The sequence below is a fragment of the Aulonocara sp. 'chitande type north' Nkhata Bay genome, linkage group LG9 (genome assembly GCF_057382095.1).
Source record: "Aulonocara sp. 'chitande type north' Nkhata Bay isolate Kocher_YH1m ecotype deep benthic linkage group LG9, A_spYH_male_GT1.1, whole genome shotgun sequence".
NCBI classification, from domain to species: domain Eukaryota; kingdom Metazoa; phylum Chordata; class Actinopteri; order Cichliformes; family Cichlidae; genus Aulonocara; species Aulonocara sp. 'chitande type north' Nkhata Bay.
In genome coordinates, this window is record NC_141352.1 from 31363790 (window position 1) to 31382686 (window position 18897).

Below are 18897 nucleotides of genomic sequence, written 5' to 3' on the forward strand. Positions count from 1 at the left end.
AATATGCCCACCCCCCCAAAAAATGTGCTGCTCCCCCCGGTTTGTAATAATGTTTGTAATAATTTTAATAAATGTGCATGTAAGAGAGAGGAAGACACCCTAAAATTCGTTGAAACGGTAACTTGTTATTTATTCCTGCATCAATAATAATAATATTTTTCAGGAGCTGGACTCATCCCTCAGCTCCAGTGAAAAGAACTCTTGCTACTTCATCATACCAAGACATTTTAGACAATTTATACTCCCAACTTCGTGGGAACAGTTTGAGGACGGCCCCTTCCTGTTCCAACACGACTGCACACCAGTGCACAAAGCAAGGTCCATTAAGGCAAGTTTGATGTGGAAGAACTTGACTGGCCTGCACAGAGTCCTGACCTCAACCTGACAGAACACCTTTAGGATGAATTAGAGCGGAGAGTGCGAGCCAGGCCTTCTCATCAAGTGTCAGAGTCTGAGCTCACACATGTGCTTCTGGAAGAATGGTCAGCTCAGCAGGAAAATGTTTACAGAGGTCAAGAGAGAAAAGCTATTCTCCCCTTTAGACGTCTACAGGACCAAGTCTTTTTGCAACCACGGCTATCGCCATCTGGTGGCTTAAAGCGAGAATGCAGGTTCAGGGCTTCGTTTTGCCTGGGGATATGATATTCTTCCTATTAGTGTGTTTAGCCTGATGAAAATTTAAACATATAAAATGAAAAAATATATATAAATAAAAAAACCCTCAACATCTGTTAAAATCCCAAGTCAAACACAGCCCTCTCTTCAGTATACCACAATGCAGTGTTTTCATGTATAAGGCTACAAAGAAGCATGCAGACAGCTGAGACATTGTTGGGAGGCCAGGTCAAAGCTAAACCCGAGGTGTGAATTTGTGGCATTGAAAGACTTTCTCAAGTGATACAACATGATCCTGCTAAGAAATCCCTTTACATTATTCACAATTAGCACATTGTAAGTTGTTTCCTTGGACAGTGACAGCTATCGTCATCTAGCCTCTCAACAACTTGTTAATCCTCTGGGTCCTTTAAGGTGTCTGGACAGGGTGATGGATCAGTTTAAGTCTTTTTAAACTCTCATTTTTACTATAAAACACTGATTTTTAAAGCTGCAAACTGGCTATTTTAATTTGAACTGTTTGTTATTGTAGACCTATGATGTGCATGGGACCAAATATTCCACTTATTTCATCAACAAATCTGTCAGAAAGCTCCTCCTCAGATCAGCACAAATGCAATCTGTGACCACAAGATGGAGATGTTCCAAGAGTGAGCCACTCTTATCAGTTACAGCATTTTTTAAAATCATAATTTATTCTGAAAGCACAAACACATTTTACATTGAAGTATTTAATGTTAGTAACAGGAAAATCAAATCAAAAGATTTTTGTTATGACCCATTAGAAACGGTCTTGTGTACTAACAGAAAAACACATTTTAATTCTGAAACTGATCATAAATGTTTCAAATGACACGTGAATGATTTTTTTGTGGAATGTCGACCAAAGAGACAGAGACAGTGTTTGTGTTGCCTCTCAAAGTTCATCACGGCTAATTGATACCTGTGCTGATTAAAAAAGCAATGCATTTGGCTGGATGGAGCCTCAGCCCTTGTCGGCTTGACTGCGGTCTTAAATGCATTTGTCATCTGGCTGAGCTGTGCAGCAGAGCAGCTTGCTGAGTGGAACAGGCTTCATTTCTCAGAACAAAAACACTTGGGTTTTAAAAGAAACACTGCTTCCTAATCTGACTTGATCAGTAGAAAAATATCTTTCCAATCACTTTAGCACAGCTACAACAGCTGTCATGCTGAATTTAAAAAAAGAGCAATAAATGTAGTTTATTGAGTGTGTGGAGCATCAGCCTTTATGGGTTTCATTATAGTATCAAAATGGCAAAATACAACTTTAGAAACTGTGTGAATATGATGGGATGCAGTGCTGTTGATCAGGTTCTGGTTTGTGAACAGACCTGCTTTTAAAACCATAAAAGCTGGAAATGGATTATAATGGACAGATGAAAGGTTGTCGATGGTTACACCCAATAAAGAGGATCGATTTGTTTCACTAAATCACCTAAACAAGGCATTTGTAGAGTGTACAGCAAGTGTGCAATTTTTTCTTGAATCAACAAAGGTAATCTCCACATTTCAACTTTTTTCTCAAAATACATTTTCGACTTTAGTCTCGAAATGATCAGCAATATAGTTTTCTAACTAATGTGGCCCTAATACTCTGTCATACCCAACCTCAGTTCACATGCATCTCAGTGCAGCCACAGAAAGGCAGTCGTCTCTGAGCACGTCACCTGGCTCAGTCTGTCTCTGCAGACAGGCAGCTCCGGCACCAGAGGCCTATGATGACAGCTGAGGTTGAGGATCTTAACAAAGATTGGTATGTTTCACCCTTGTAGTGCAACAATGCCCTCAAGGTTAGAGTGCTGCTCTAAACATACACTGTTAACGCTGTCTTATGAAGAACTCAGGGCAAGATGGGGAACACGGGTTGTCATCCTCTCTCCACCTGCGCAGGACCACGTTATCACCTCATAAAGTGACTGCACATTCCCACTGCTCACTTCTTTTCACTACTTAGTTCTTCCAAATGGACAAACAATTGCAGTGCATTTCTGTAGGATGCACTATAGCAGATTTTTTATCTGGCAAAAGATGAAAAAGTTTATTTGTTGAATATTTGGCAAATATTGTGAAAAGTAAAAATGACAGTGGCATACAAATTGATAATTCTTCTCATAAGTCCTTCACATGGCTCTGCCCTACACAAGCTGCCTTTAGTAGTCAATAATAATGCTATCTGTATTGTTATTGGCAACACTCGCCCTGTATTTACTTGGGATCAGATTGATAACACCACTTGCAGTTGGACTACTTTGTGTTAGCGTTGTGGTGGACTGGTGATCCATCCAGATTTTGCCTTTCACCCAGTAAAGCTGGGATCTCATGCACCTGCTGTTCTTAATCAATAACAGTTAAAGAAAAATAACTGAATGGATACTCAGAGTTGGTATTGTGAGTTAGATATTGCCAGTATAAATGTCATGCAGGTGTTTGTGTTTGTGCAAAGTTTGTTAGGGTTTAAGCCTCCAAACTTCATCATAGATCATAACCCTGTAATCTGGAGGATGGCAAAATAAGGACTTTCAAAAAACAGCAAGTTTTTGATGTGCTCTTAGTTCCCTAATTGCTAAGACTTGGTAAGAATATTGATAAACAAAAATAATATATTCTGATCACCTAGTGTTCCAGTTGGGGTTTTCATTCTTGAAGACTTAGACAACAAAAGGTTACATAAAGTATCTAATGTCATTGGTGTTTAAGAAAATAATAGATATGTAAATGAAATACATCCCAAAAAGGAAATATTTAATATGCCTAAAGCAGCTAAATTCCACTGGAAAACTGGAGACCTGACAACCTTCACTCCTAGTCCCTGTTCTGACATCCTGTATTATCTCCAAACAACTGTATACTGTATCATCACTCAGGTGCATTACAAGGTGAAGTTGAAGCTGCTGTACATAAAGCAGACAGCCAAGGTAGCTGATGTAAGGAGAACATCAGAGCATGTTAGCTGACCCTTCAAACAGTACAGGACAGCTGAGAGCTGAGTGTGGAACTGACAGGGAACATTATGTAAGGGCTAATAAGACTACTTGAGGTGAGGCCCTTGAATGTGGAGCATTCAAGTGTTGAAAGAGTCTTGTTATACAGTGCAGGGGTCTTGGAAGAGAAGATTCCTTCTCTAAGTCTAAGAGAAATTATCACTGTGTAGACAGTCTCACACTTTGCACGGTGAAGAAATACTTCTTGTGATCCTGGTGACAGCAGCAGACACTTGTGAATTCAAACGATTTCTCCACCATGATCATATCAGGTATTTATCTTTACAATGACAGAAACTGATCTTTTACTCAAGAGGCTGTGATGATTACTGAAAAGGACTCACGCGCTCACACACACGATGGTTTGCGTCACTGTTGAGAGGGGCTGTGGCCGTATGGAGTGCCTGCTTTGACTTAAGCTCGGCAGAAGGAATCCCAAAACAATTTCACTGGTTTATCTTTGTCCTCAAGGGTAAATGGAAGGAAACAATGTCAGGCCAACAAGATGAAGCGTGGGGGTGACAGAACGAAGTAGCAGTTACGGTACCAGTATATAGGGTGGTGACCTGGCCTTGCCGAACAACAGCTGCAAACACGATAATGCTCACACTCAAATTTGGATTGGATTTAGAGTGTGAACATGCAGAAAAATGAACAAAAGCTCGACTTGAATATAAAACAGATTCTTTTTTGTATCTCATCGACTCCTCTTTTAGCTAGATTGTTATGCAAAGTGGAGAGAAATGGCACAAAGCCAGTGAGTGTGAGGATCTAAGTAAGTCTGACATCGTGTGCCACTATGCCTTGGCTGTCAGTTTCGGTGCCAGTGACATTTGTAGAGGCTTTATGAACGTCATGCTGCCATCTCAGAGCTCAAGGACAAAAGGAAGAAAACAACAGGCTATAAACACTTGCCCACTTTGTTTTCAAGATTATTGTGCTGGGGAAGCAGCAACTAATAGTAAACCTGATGTATATTTATTGTATTCCACTTGTAGTATGCTGGCACTGTATATTCCTTGACAGTAAAGCAAAATAAAAATAACAGAGTTTAAAGACTGGAGTCAGGTGGGAATCAACCAACTTTTCAGGTTATTAAAGATGGACTGGAGAAGTGTCGTGGGCAGGAATGTCATAGGGTGGAATGATTGCAGTTGACACATTTTCAAAGGGGTTGAGGTCGGGGCTTTGGGAAGGCCATTAGAGAAGCTTAATGTTAGCCTGTTTTATCCATCCTAAAACAGTTTTGGTTTGAGTTTGAGATCGTTGTCCTCTTGGAATACCCAACATTGGTTGTGGTTAAACTATTTAGCGTTTGATTTGAGGTGTTGAAGCTCAAGAATTTGGTGGTATTCCTGTTTTTATTATTCCATCCACTTGCAATGTGCAATGTACCAGTGGCAGCAAAACAGGACCACCACCATGCTTGACAGTTGGTACAGTGTATTTAGGACTGAAAACATCACCTTTACTTCTCCAAACATACCTCTTGCCATTATGGCCAAATAGCTTAACCTTTGTCTGGTCTGACCATAAATCTTTTCTCCACGAGCCATTTGCCTCGTCCATGTGGGCAGTCGCAAATTTCAGTCGAGCTTGAAGCAGGAGCTTCTTCTTCAGTGAAGAAGAAATGGCACATAGAGACCATCCAAACTTTTGTGCATCTACAATTCTCCCTCTTAGATCTTCACTGGTTTCATTGGACTTTTGCATGTTTCTGAGTGTTGGTCAATCCAATGAGTGCTGCCAACCAATCCTTTTTTTTAAAGAAACACTACGAGTTGTAGTCGATCATGATCACTAAGATAAAGTTAACAGGCAATGTGCAACGTTCAGCACCCTTAATTAAAAGATTTAAGTGAGTGTTTGTATAAAGTTACCAAAGTTATCATGACATTCATGATGAATTTATGTAAAATGCTTACCAGCACTTTCACTATCTTAAAAAATGCATGCTTCATAGACACCTGAAATTCTGATTAGAGGCCTTTAACCTGCAGAACAAGAGGAGCAAGAACATGTGTAATATTATTCTGACTGATGAACAATGTACCTGTCATGTGGTGTCTAGCACCAGTTTGTTGGCATCGAGCCTGCTGGGTGCTGTGGGCTGCAGAGTGCATCTCTATGCCTGATTGGACTGGGATCTGGGGAGTGTGGGCCTACAGCTCTTTGTTGTGTTCCTTGAATTTTCATGAAAATTTCTTCTGTTTTTCCTTTTTGGTACAATGTCCTTCAGGTTTGTGTGTGTATGTTTGGTTTGCAACAATGCTTAGTTGGGTAATCAAGTAACATCCACAACAATGCACTTTAACACTGACGCTATTCACGTCACCTGTCAGGCTTTGATGTTTCGGCTGCTCATTGTATGTTCAAGCAGCAGCTCGAACAACCCACCAGGGCGGCTGCTGCGTATAGGAAGGCCTGTCAAGCTTCCTCATAAGTGTTGACTGCAGAAGGACACAAGACAGCTAGGAATGAAACTCAGCACCGCCTGCGATGTGCCGAGGAGTGGTGCGCTGGGTGCAGACAGCCAACTGTCAAGACCCACAAGGTCACGGTGAACCTCAAAGTGTGAAGTTGTTAATGTCGAAAGGTTTTGTGCTTCTTGAGGAGGGCTTCAGGTGGTCCATTCAATAAACGTGTGATTTAAGGATCTTCTCTTGCTAATGTGACACTTATTTACAGCACTGGCTGCGGTGTCATTAGTAACGCCTATATGGGGGAGGTAGTAAGTGTCCTTTGTGTGCTAAATGTATTTCCTTACAGCATGGCCACTTAGACCGTTGAAAGCAAGCAGCTGTCACTCCCGACCTTTTACTATAGATGGAGGAGGGTCATCTGAGGCCCACTGGGAGGCAAAGGACTACCAGAAGGAATCCAAGTCAAAAATTCACAGGGTTTATCTTTGTCCTCCAGGACAATAGAAGACAATACCACAGTCACAAGACACGCAGACAGTGCTTACAGTAGCAGTGACGAGGCACGTAAGAAACTAATAACAGAATTTAGACTTTAATAACAAAAAAACATGAGTCAATGATTCTCATTTAAGACAATAAAATGTGTGGAAATGGGTTTAATATAATGAAAATAACATAAATGATTCATATAAGAGTCAGAGCTATTTTTAATGTTTTTTTTAAGTGATTTTCTTGCTTTTCTCACAATTGAAGGACAGAACTAAAACAGATGCTGATAGAGGACAAGCTAATTAAGCTTCGGCTACAATAGCCGATGGCTATATTTGTCCACACCTTTATCTCCAAATACAGGTGTTTCTTTTTTGATCCCTTTGTGTTCTGGCATCATGCCTTTTAGGGCGGCTGTGTGCTGAGGCACTGCCTCCTGGATGTATAAAAAGAGGAGGTCAGAGAGACGGGAGAATGGACAGAATCACACCATCTACAGGTAAGCATACACACATTTTATAATAACATAACTATAAGGACATGTACTGAAAATGCATTTCCTTTTGTCGTCTTGTCTTTCTAGAGACCCAGTAAACTTTCATCAAGGGAAAGGAAGAGAAAACAGGTAAACAGCTCCATGCTTTTCCTGTTTCAAAACAAAGTTATACTAGACTCAGAATGACATTTATGTCTGTACTACTGTAGCTTGTGGTCGTAGTTCTTAGTTAACAACATTTTTATGATATAATTACTAATTATTACCTTTAAACTATTTGCAGAAATACATTACAATTAAATCAGCTTACAAATTCTCCCAATACCATCCAAGAAAGATGTAACCAACACGCTTTTAAACCCACACTCTTGCCTCGCAGCTTTCAGGATGTCAAGTGACGCCATCATGGCGGAGTTTGGGTCGGCAGCTTCCTTCCTGAGAAAGTCGGAGAAGGAGCGTTTGGAAGCTCAGACCAGACCTTTCGACATGAAAAAGTTTTGTTTTGTACCCGACCCCGAGGTGGAGTACGTCAAAGCCTCAGTCATGAGCAGGGACGGTGACAAAGTTACCGTTGAAACTGAGTTTGGAAAGGTTAGTGTGTCATATTTACACCAGCTGAATAAAAACTGAAACATTAGTTGAGATTATGAACTTACACCCCTGACGGGTTTTACAGTTTGATTTAAGCTTTTTGTTAAACCCTTTTAGACCGTCACCCATAAGGAGGCAGATATCCATCCTCAGAACCCGCCAAAGTTCGATAAGATTGAGGACATGGCGATGTTCACCTTCCTCCATGAACCTGCTGTGCTGTTTAACCTCAAAGAGCGTTACGCAGCGTGGATGATCTACGTGAGTAGTAACCACAAGCCCGGAGATATCTGCATAGCATGGAATCTGTAGCTTAATCTAAAAGAAACCAAATAAAACTTGCGTAATTCTTCTTCCACAGACCTACTCAGGACTGTTCTGTGTAACTGTCAACCCCTACAAGTGGCTGCCAGTGTACGATAAGTCGGTGGTCGCTGCCTACAGAGGAAAGAAGAGGAGTGAAGCTCCTCCTCACATCTACTCCATCTCTGACAATGCCTACCAGTATATGCTTGCTGGTATGTTCACCTTGTATACAGGACTTTGTAACGGTCTCTCTGAGACATTTAAAAAGATAACTTCTAACATTTATTCTCATAAATCTTGCAGACAGAGAAAACCAGTCAATCCTTATCACGTAAGTCAGTCCCGATAACCAGATCTTTTTTTTTTTATTATCAAGACTGTGTTTAAGCTGTTACAGAGATGTCTCACAAGCTCACTGGTTTTTATCCCCAGTGGAGAATCTGGTGCAGGAAAGACTGTGAACACCAAGAGAGTCATCCAGTACTTTGCCAGCATTGCAGCGGTTTCTGGCAAGAAGGATGAAAAACAGGAGAAAAAGGTCGGTGTGATGTGATATTTTGAAAGCGTTATAAATACAGTTTAGATGACTAAAACTTTCTATGCTTTACATCTGCAGGGCACCCTGGAGGATCAGATCATCCAGGCCAATCCTGCTCTGGAGGCGTTTGGAAATGCCAAGACCATCAGGAATGACAACTCCTCCAGATTTGTGAGTTCACTTGTTTTGAGGGAACTGCTCTACAGTTCATGCCAGCTCCACTTTCATTCTTTATGCTAACAAATGTCAACACATTTAAGTACAGAGTACAAAACACCAACAGTGAGTTAAGTGAACATTTCAGGCAGGCTTTACAAAATCCTGGATATCCTCTTCATTCTTCACTGTCCTCACTGGGTTCAATCCTACATATCCTCACAGGGTAAATTTATTCGAATCCACTTCGGAGTCAGTGGAAAATTGTCTTCTGCTGACATTGAGACATGTGAGTATGCTGTGACATCATCATAATCCAAATAATTTTTTCAAGATTTGCATGGTGCTGTGTTTAGAGCACACTATGTGTTCTACTTAATTACATTAACTTTGTTTTCTAGTTTCCTATTTTGATGAGATTTCCTGTAGGTTTCAACAAAGTGGCATTCAATTACTGTTCTACCTTTACATTTTTTTTCTTTTATAGATTTGCTGGAGAAGTCTCGTGTCACCTATCAGCTCAAGGCTGAGCGGGACTATCACATCTTCTACCAGATTCTGTCCCAGCAGAAACCAGAGCTGCTGGGTGAGTGCTGAATAATAGGCTGGGTAGAAGGGTGATCCAAAATCCAAGTGGTCAGGATCAGATCCAATAGCATGGCTGTATTTTCCCACTGCAAACTACCCGTGTATTCTATGTGTAATTCCTGTCTTTTTATCCACTGTCCATACCAGAATAAAGCAGAACGTAGTCACATAGATTGCAATCTTTCTTTTCTCTGGCAGAAATGCTGTTGATCACCAACAACCCCTATGACTACGCCTACATCTCCCAAGGAGAAACAACCGTAGCTTCTATCAATGATTCTGAAGAGCTGATGGCTACTGATGTGAGTGAAACAGAGCATAGTGGAAAATACAAATCCTCAAATCTATATACATATTCAGCAATAACAAACGGAAATGCAATTTTCTTGTTTTAGGAAGCTTTTGATGTCCTGGGCTTCACCCAAGAGGAGAAGAATGGCATTTACAAGCTGACCGGTGCCATCATGCATTATGGAAACATGAAATTCAAACAGAAGCAGCGAGAAGAACAAGCGGAGCCTGATGGCACTGAGGGTCAGAACAGAAATAAAACCTCAGCAGTGTAACTATATAACAGTATAACTACAGAAAATAATGCTTTAATACAACATCCGTTTACAGATGTCGACAAAGCGGCATATCTTATGGGCCTAAACTCTGCTGACCTCATCAAGGGGCTGTGCCACCCAAGAGTTAAAGTAGGCAACGAGTGGGTCACCAAAGGTCAAAGTGTGCAGCAGGTGAGATGAAATAAAAGGAACCTCACAGTTCTGTGAGTACTTAAAGAATACAACAAATTTAAACTTTGATTTCATTGCTTTCATGTTTTCTTTTTTTAAGGTGTACTACTCTATCGGTGCTCTGGCCAAGTCAGTGTACGAGAAAATGTTCTTGTGGATGGTGGTGAGAATCAATCAATCTCTGGATACCAAACAACCTCGTCAGTACTTCATTGGTGTGCTTGATATTGCTGGATTTGAGATCTTTGATGTGAGTGTTAAAGGGTTTAAGGACATCTTACACAATATTTATGGAAAAATGTCCTTCCTGTATAATGTATATGAAATCTGACTCTCACTTTTTTAGTTCAACACCTTCGAGCAGCTTTGCATCAACTACACCAATGAGAAGCTGCAGCAGTTCTTCAACCATCACATGTTTGTACTGGAGCAAGAAGAGTACAAGAAAGAGGGCATCGTTTGGGAGTTCATTGACTTTGGCATGGACTTGGCAGCCTGCATTGAACTCATTGAAAAGGTTGGTGTGTTCAAACTTGGTCATTTTGACAGCTTTTGTGTATAATAGTCTAACATCTTATCCATCCTTTATTAAAGCCCATGGGCATCATGTCCATCCTTGAAGAGGAGTGCATGTTCCCCAAAGCTTCAGATTCGACATTCAAAGCCAAGTTGTATGACAACCATCTGGGTAAAAGTCCCAACTTCCAGAAGCCCAGAGTTATTAAAGGAAAAGCAGAGGCTCATTTCTCTCTCATCCACTATGCTGGTACTGTTGACTACAACATCACTAACTGGCTGGAGAAGAACAAGGACCCGCTCAATGAGACCGTGGTTGGACTCTATCAGAAGTCCACTCTGAAGTTACTCTCAATGCTGTTCATGGGGTATGCGGGTGCAGAGTCCAGTAAGCACTTTTGGGTTTTTTGCTCTGTAAATTTTCCATTATTTAAGAAAATCACAGTGATATTTATATAACTTGTAACTCCATGCAGCCCAAGATGGAGGAGGCAAGGGAAAGGGAGGAAAGAAGAAAGGTTCTTCCTTCCAGACTGTGTCTGCGCTGCACAGGGTAAAAAATGCCTAAAGTTGGGAAGGTTTTGTAGGTTTAGCCTACAGTGCGGACCTACTGATGATTTCCTTCTTACTTTTACAGGAGAATCTGAATAAACTCATGACCAACCTCAGGTCAACTCACCCTCATTTTGTGCGCTGCATCATCCCCAATGAGACCAAGACTCCTGGGGCGATGGAGAATCCTCTGGTCATGCACCAGCTACGCTGTAACGGTGTGCTGGAAGGGATCAGGATCTGCAGGAAGGGATTTCCCAACAGGATTCAGTATGGAGACTTCAAACAAAGGCAAGAAAAGCATCATCTGTTGTTCTTTCGTACAATAGCAGCGATAGAAGGTTTTCATATATTTCTAGTCCTTAAACGTTTTTCCCCTGGCAGCTTAAGGTTGACACGTTTTCCCTATTGGTTGCTTTTAGCAATTGTTTGCAACATTGTAGTTTCCCTTCTCAAGGGGCTTTTAGACAAAAACACTAACTTTCAGAAATCCTGTTCTCTGGCGCTGCTGGCAAATGCTGGGAAACACATTGTAACCCCACACTTTGGGTTGTTTGCCTTCCTATTGTTATTCTTCTTTATTTTTTTTCCACTTCATTCAGTTATTGTAATAATGCTATGGCTGTATCGTTTCAGATATCGCATCTTGAACCCCAGTGCTATTCCTGAAGGGCAGTTCATTGACAACAAAAAAGCCTCAGAAAAACTTCTGGGGTCATTGGATATTGATCACGAGCAGTACAAGCTGGGGCACACGAAGGTTTGTTTCGCCAGCTATATTAACAAAGAAAAGGCTGAACTTTTTTTCTGTGCAGTAAAAAAACAATGAAAACCACTCTGTCACTATCAGGTGTTCTTCAAAGCTGGTCTGCTTGGTGTTCTTGAAGAGATGAGAGATGATCGCCTCGCTCTCATCATTACTGGAATTCAAGCAAGATCCAGAGGACTGCTCGCCAGGATTGAGTTCCAGAAAATTGTTGAGCGCAGGTTGGTGCCAAAGTCTTCATATTTAACATGAAGATAACATTACATTAAGATAAAAATGAACTTGAACGTCTGATACATCCCACAGGGATGCCTTACTCGTGATCCAGTGGAACATTCGTGCCTTCATGGGCGTCAAAAATTGGCCCTGGATGAAGATGTTCTTTAAGATTAAACCTCTGCTGAAATCAGCTGAGACTGAGAAGGAGATGGCAAACATGAAAGAGGAGTTTACAAAGCTCAAAGAGGCATATGCCAAATCTGAAGCCCGCAAGAAGGAGCTGGAGGAAAAAATGGTCACCCTTCTCCAAGAGAAGAATGACTTACAGCTCCAAGTCCAATCTGTAAGATACATTAGTCATCTAAAACGTACGTGGACGTGATACATAACTGTAATAAATAACAATACTGTTTAATTTCTTGCATTTAGGAGCAAGACAATCTTTCAGATGCTGAGGAGCGCTGTGAGGGTCTGATTAAGAGCAAGATTCAGCTTGAGGCTAAAGTCAAAGAGCTGACAGAGAGACTCGAGGATGAAGAGGAGATGAATGCAGAGCTAACTGCTAAGAAAAGGAAGCTGGAGGATGAGTGTTCAGAGCTTAAGAAGGACATTGATGATTTAGAGCTGACTCTGTCTAAAGTGGAAAAGGAAAAGCATGCCACTGAGAACAAGGTATGAAACACATCCAATCATGTTCACAAAATATAAAACGACTTATAATGATGAGTATTTTACCACCCTTTAGCTCAGTGTTATAGAGTCTCAGACTAACTGTTCTTTATTCTAAAACTAAAATAGTTTGGATTTGATAGCGAGTATCACTGGACTTTGATCCGGTTGCCATAAACACATATTTGAATGAATGCTGATACTGATTGTCTTCAGCTATGAGGTGGAATTGTCACGTCAATGTCCACAGATTATTGTTATCATGGATGGACTACAAATCATTCATTGGCGTTTAAAAGAGTTTTTATGTGGTGAAAAACGTCTCCATGTACCAGAGTAAATACTCTTTCTGTGATCTTATTCTAAGGTGAAAAATCTGACTGAAGAAATGGCAGCTTTGGATGAAATCATTGCTAAGCTGACCAAAGAGAAGAAAGCTCTTCAGGAGGCCCACCAGCAAACGCTGGATGACTTGCAGAGTGAGGAAGACAAAGTCAACTCTCTGACCAAGGCCAAAGTCAAGCTGGAGCAGCAAGTCGATGACGTAAGCCTATTAAACGCAGATATTTCACTGAGATAAGCTGTCAAATTCTTGCAATGAGATTATGGAGTAACTCTTTTGCCCTTCAGCTTGAAGGATCATTGGAACAAGAGAAGAAGGTGAGGATGGATTTAGAAAGAGCCAAGAGAAAACTGGAAGGGGACCTGAAGCTAACCCAAGAAAACATAATGGATCTGGAGAATGACAAGCAGCAGCTAGAGGAAAAACTCAAAAAGTAACACTACACTTTAAAAATCACAGAAATAACCCACTGTTTGACAAAAAAAAGCTGCTTACTAATTCTAAAACACTGTCATTGAATGTAGGAAGGATTTTGAAATTAGTCAGCATCTCAGTAAAATTGAGGATGAGCAGGCAATGAGTGCTCAGCTCCAGAAGAAACTGAAGGAGTTACAGGTAACAGCGGGTTTTTATTTATGTCTTATTTTGTCTTTATTTTGTGAGTCCTATATTAATTTTTTTAATGAATCTGGTAAATTCAATCAAGGCCCGCATTGAGGAGCTAGAGGAAGAACTGGAGGCAGAGCGAGCTGCCCGGGCCAAGGTGGAGAAACAGAGGGCTGACTTGGCCAGGGAGCTGGAGGAGATCAGCGAAAGGCTGGAGGAGGCTGGAGGAGCCACCGCTGCCCAGATCGAGGTGAACAAGAAGAGGGAGGCCGAGTTCCAGAAGATGCGCAGGGACCTTGAGGAGGCCACTCTGCACCATGAAGCCACTGCTGCCGCACTGAGAAAGAAGAATGCCGACAGCGTGGCTGATCTGGGTGAGCAGATCGACAACTTGCAAAGAGTCAAGCAGAAGCTGGAGAAAGAGAAGAGCGAGCTCAAACTGGAGCTGGATGACGTCGTCTCCAACATGGAGCAGCTTGCCAAAGCTAAAGTAAGATGTCCAAAGCAAACAAATGGTTTTTTGACAATGTTTTACATTTTTTGCTGTCTTTTTTTGTAAAAATTTAATTTGTCTTACTAAATGTAACCCCTAAAGATCAAAATCACTCTTATATCAGTGTGATGAGCATTTTCAATTTTAATATTAGTGACTTAAGTTACATAAGAGTGTTTATACACTGATTGCATAAGCATAAGCAGGTCAACCCATATTGACATGTTCAGTACTTTGGTTTATGATGGCTGTTTAAGATGGTGTTTAAACAGTCTCCCTCCAAAACTGACACCAGTTCCCTTAGCCTCTGTATTTTTTCTTCAGTTGTGATTATTGCAGTGACAAACCAAACTTATATAGTAAAACTTTTTTCTTAACAAGTTAGCATGCTTACATTGTCATTACAGGCCCATTAGCCTTCTGTGATCAGTGTGTAATTCAGCACATTGTTATGCTAAGTTTACCAGCTTACAGTTTTAATGCTAAGCTAGGCTAACTGTCTTGGGTTTAGCTCTAACTTGCTGACAATCTTACTGGTGTAAATAAGGAAACAATAGCTTTCCTAATGTGATTCGTGGTATAATGGTACATGTTGATATAACAGCTTACATTCTAATATGGAAATCCTTTCACTCAGAGCAACCTGGAGAAAATGTGTCGCACTCTGGAGGATCAAGTGAGCGAATACAAGACAAAATCAGAGGAGGCCCAACGTTCCATCAATGACTTCACAATGCAAAAAGCAAAGTTTCAAACTGAAAATGGTAACGTGATCCTAAAGAGGTCCAAGTTGCTAGAGCACCATTACATTCGGAACAATGGGGATAGGAGTGAGAGAAAAAAACTAAAATAAACCCTCATTTTGCAGGTGAGCTCACCAGGCAGCTGGAGGAGAAGAACTCTTTGGTGTCCCAGCTGACCAGAGCGAAGCTCTCATATACCCAGCAGATTGAAGACCTCAAGAGGCAGCTGGAGGAGGAAGTCAAGGTATTCAAGAACTGTTTCTTTTTAAATACAAAACTAAATATCTACTGGCAAAATGACTTGACTTACTACTGCTTGATCCTAGGCCAAGAATGCACTTGCCCATGCAGTGCAGTCTGCTCGCCATGACTGTGATTTGCTGAGGGAGCAGTTTGAGGAAGAGCAGGAAGCCAAAGCTGAGCTCCAACGCAGCATGTCCAAGGCCAACTCTGAGGTGGCTCAGTGGAGAACCAAGTATGAAACTGATGCCATCCAAAGGACAGAGGAGCTGGAAGAAGCAAAGTAAGGACTCAGTATGAATTCCCTGTGATATCTTATTAGTATCTTATCCATCTTATCTGTGATGATCTGAAACTTCTGTTGTATGTTTGTTATTAGGAAAAAGCTAGCTCAACGGTTACAGGATGCTGAGGAAGCTGTGGAAGCTGCTAATGCAAAATGCTCCTCCCTGGAGAAAACCAAACACAGGCTTCAGGGTGAAATCGAGGATCTGATGGTGGATGTGGAGAGATCTAATGCTGCTGCTGCTGCTCTGGACAAGAAGCAAAGAAACTTTGACAAGGTAACATCACACGAGAAAGAAAAACTAGCATGCCACTAAAAATTGAACATATAAAATGAACTACTTTTTGTGGTATTCACTCAGGTCCTTGCTGAGTGGAAGCAGAAGTATGAGGAGTCTCAAGCTGAGCTGGAAGGTGCCCAGAAGGATGCTCGTTCTCTCAGCACTGAACTCTTCAAATTGAAGAACTCCTATGAAGAGGCTCTGGAACATCTGGAGACCATGAAACGAGAAAACAAGAATCTCCAAGGTTGGAAGATATCATTTGAACACGATTTATCCTTTCACGTGGCAGTGGACAGAGTAAATGGTACCACTAAATGAATCTTTGCTCTACAGAGGAAATTTCTGACCTGACTGAGCAACTTGGTGAGGGAGGAAAAAACATCCATGAGCTGGAGAAGATCCGCAAACAGCTGGAGCAAGAGAAGGCAGAGATACACACTGCTCTGGAGGAAGCTGAGGTGATTTTTTCTTTTTTAAATATGACTTTATGGATGAGCTTTATTGCCTTTCTTAAATTTTCTCACTCCGAATGCTATGAGAGAGAGACCATCATCTACTATTTCCGACAGGGTACCCTTGAGCATGAAGAGGGTAAGATCCTTCGAGCTCAGCTGGAGTTCAATCAAATGAAAGCTGACATGGAGCGCAAGCTGACGGAGAAGGACGAGGAGATGGAGCAGGCCAAGCGAAACCATCAGAGGGTGACGGACACTCTGCAGAGCTCGCTGGAGGCTGAGATTCGCAGCAGAAACGAGGCTCTTAGACTAAAGAAGAAGATGGAGGGGGATCTAAATGAGATGGAGATCCAACTGAGCCAGGCTAACAGGCAGGCAGCAGAGGCTCAGAAGCAGCTCAAGGGAGTCCACGCTCACCTGAAGGTGATGCTTCAGTTACTTACTTGCATTTTTAAACCAAGAAACAAGATAAAGCCTGAGATACATTTTTGGAAAATGTTATCATTTTAAATTCTATCACGACAGGACTCACAGCTGCAGCTGGATGAAGCTCTCCGTGCCAATGATGACCTGAAGGAGAACATTGCCATCGTGGAGAGACGTAACAACCTGATGCAGGCTGAGCTCGATGAGCTGAGGGCTTTGGTGGAGCAGACCGAACGGGGTCGGAAGCTGGCCGAGCAGGAGCTGCTGGATGTCAGCGAGCGAGTTCAGCTGCTGCACTCGCAGGTATGTCTGCAACACTGCAAACGCTATCCTGCAAGATAATATTGCGTGCTAAAGCTGCCTGATTCTCCCGGCAGAACACCAGCCTCTTGAACCAAAAGAAGAAGCTGGAGAGTGACACAGCTCAGCTTCAGAATGAGGTGGAGGAGGCTGTGCAGGAATGCAGAAATGCTGAGGAGAAGGCAAAGAAGGCCGTTACTGATGCTGCCATGATGGCGGAGGAGCTGAAGAAGGAGCAAGACACCAGTGCCCACCTGGAGCGTATGAAGAAAAACATGGAGCAAACCATCAAAGATCTGCAGCACCGCCTGGATGAGGCCGAGCAGATAGCTATGAAAGGTGGAAAGAAGCAGGTCCAGAAGCTGGAGTCCAGGGTAAATGTTTCAGAACTTGGAGTGCTGTAAAATAGAGGAGTTGGTGACTTTAACAGTCTTACAAAGGATAAATTGATGGCTTCTTTTCCAGGTGAGAGAGCTGGAAAATGAGTTGGAAATTGAGCAAAGGAAAAGCAGCGACTCTGTGAAGGGCATCCGGAAGTATGAGCGGCGCATCAAAGAGTTGACCTACCAGGTAAACTCCAGGCTCTGTTCCTCTGTGATGCAAAAAAGAAATAAAGGTTCTGGTATAATGAGCAGCACGTCCTGTGTAATGATTTAACAGACTGAGGAGGACAAGAAGAATCTGAACCGCCTGCAGGACCTGGTGGATAAACTGCAGCTGAAAGTGAAATCCTACAAGAGGGCTGCAGAGGAGGCTGTAAGCAAAATTATAGAAGCTTTATTTATGGAATATTCATGGATGAGCCTCCACTGGAGTTACATACTCCTGTCTTCATTTTCAGGAGGAGCAGTCCAATGCAAACCTTAGCAAGCTGCGCAAGTTGCAGCACGAGCTGGAGGAAGCAGGGGAGCGGGCCGACATAGCAGAGTCTCAGGTCAACAAGCTGAGAGCGAAGAGCCGTGACTCCGGAGCTAAGGTCAGTCATGCAAAATAGGTCCAACATTTTATTTAAAAAGCTGTAATTCTTTTGAAAACAAACAGAAAACACTTTAAAATGTGATCATCGTTTCTGTCTTTACAGAAAGGAGAAGAGTAAACCCACCACTCACCGGGTTTTCATGGCTGCAGTTAAAATGTAGTGCTGTAGCTCTTATTGTCCATGTAGCCTGAGTGCAATAAAGAATAAACGAGTTCTGAATGCACCACTATTCTCTGCTGTGTATTTGTATAATACAGTTAAAAGCATGCAAAACCTCCACCACAGTAACACAACCGTGAAACGACAACTGAGTTAGTCTTCGAGCCTCCACAAACCTTTGGATGTTTCTGAAATATAAGAAAATAAGAGTGCAGACTTGTAAAAACAGCACAGCTAGTCAGACACGACCAATAAAAAGAAATCGAATAAACTTCTTTTTAGTTATGCATCGGCAGTGAAGATTTAAATATTAAGTCTCTGGATGAACTTGAACTTTGAACCTCAAGTTTATTCTGCTCATAAACTAAAGCGTGTCTTTGCTCACCTGTGATCCAACTATAGCACGATAACGGCCATGCTCATCTTACGACTTCATGGCATTTCTTTCTAACAGTAACAGATGACTCCCCCAGAGGGCGCTGCAGTCTCGCACATAAAGCAGTGCATGAAATGAAGAGCACATAATCACCACTGGATAGCCAAATAACATGGACTCATTTCTCCATGATACTGAAGGAGGAAATGAAGTAAAACATTTTTTTTCCTCTCTAAATTTTCTAAACTACAAAGTTTAGGGTGAATTTGTGAATAAATCTTAAATTCTACCTGAATCCAAGTAAAACAGAAAAAACAATGAGTGGAAATACTTCAAAAACAGACTGCTTGTCATGAGGGTTACAATATTGATGATATAATAGGGTCAAAGTAAATGTATTAATTACATGATATAAAGGTTACCTACCTTACAACATAATCTCATAAAGAAAACAATAGAAGAAAAAACATTATTGTAACTGAAACCGTTTCCAAAGCAGTCCTTCTCGTTTGTTAACCTCTGCTGAATAGCTGCACCTGCAG

At 41.6% G+C, this 18897-nt stretch overlaps 1 protein-coding gene across 1 annotated transcript; it reads left to right on the forward strand.

Annotated features, from left to right (window-relative positions):
* Positions 1-7110: 7110 nt before the first annotated feature.
* On the forward strand, positions 7111-17937 carry LOC147322512 (myosin-6-like). Its single transcript, XM_086305049.1, has 38 exons — positions 7111-7154; positions 7405-7616; positions 7734-7877; positions 7978-8134; positions 8226-8253; positions 8355-8460; positions 8539-8631; positions 8842-8905; positions 9104-9202; positions 9403-9506; positions 9600-9738; positions 9826-9944; positions 10045-10194; positions 10291-10461; positions 10539-10848; positions 10937-11013; positions 11098-11303; positions 11649-11772; positions 11863-11999; positions 12085-12340; positions 12427-12669; positions 13034-13210; positions 13297-13442; positions 13534-13624; positions 13716-14105; positions 14746-14872; positions 14977-15095; positions 15178-15374; positions 15471-15654; positions 15739-15904; positions 15994-16118; positions 16230-16538; positions 16641-16844; positions 16919-17215; positions 17307-17411; positions 17502-17597; positions 17683-17817; positions 17923-17937. Exons 2-38 carry the CDS (start codon positions 7413-7415, stop codon positions 17935-17937), a joined length of 5814 nt encoding a protein of 1937 aa, XP_086161175.1. The 5' UTR covers positions 7111-7154; positions 7405-7412.
* The last annotated feature ends 960 nt before the right edge of the window (positions 17938-18897 follow it).

Bases quoted from the DNA above. Each gene is read 5' to 3' on its own strand.
- LOC147322512 (XM_086305049.1), top strand. From the start codon at position 7,413: ATGTCAAGTGACGCCATCATGGCGGAGTTTGGGTCGGCAGCTTCCTTC. The intron at 7,617-7,733 runs GTTAGTGTGTCA...AAACCCTTTTAG, and splicing joins TTGAAACTGAGTTTGGAAAG to ACCGTCACCCATAAGGAGGC. The intron at 15,905-15,993 runs GTTGGAAGATAT...TTTGCTCTACAG, and splicing joins AGAAAACAAGAATCTCCAAG to AGGAAATTTCTGACCTGACT.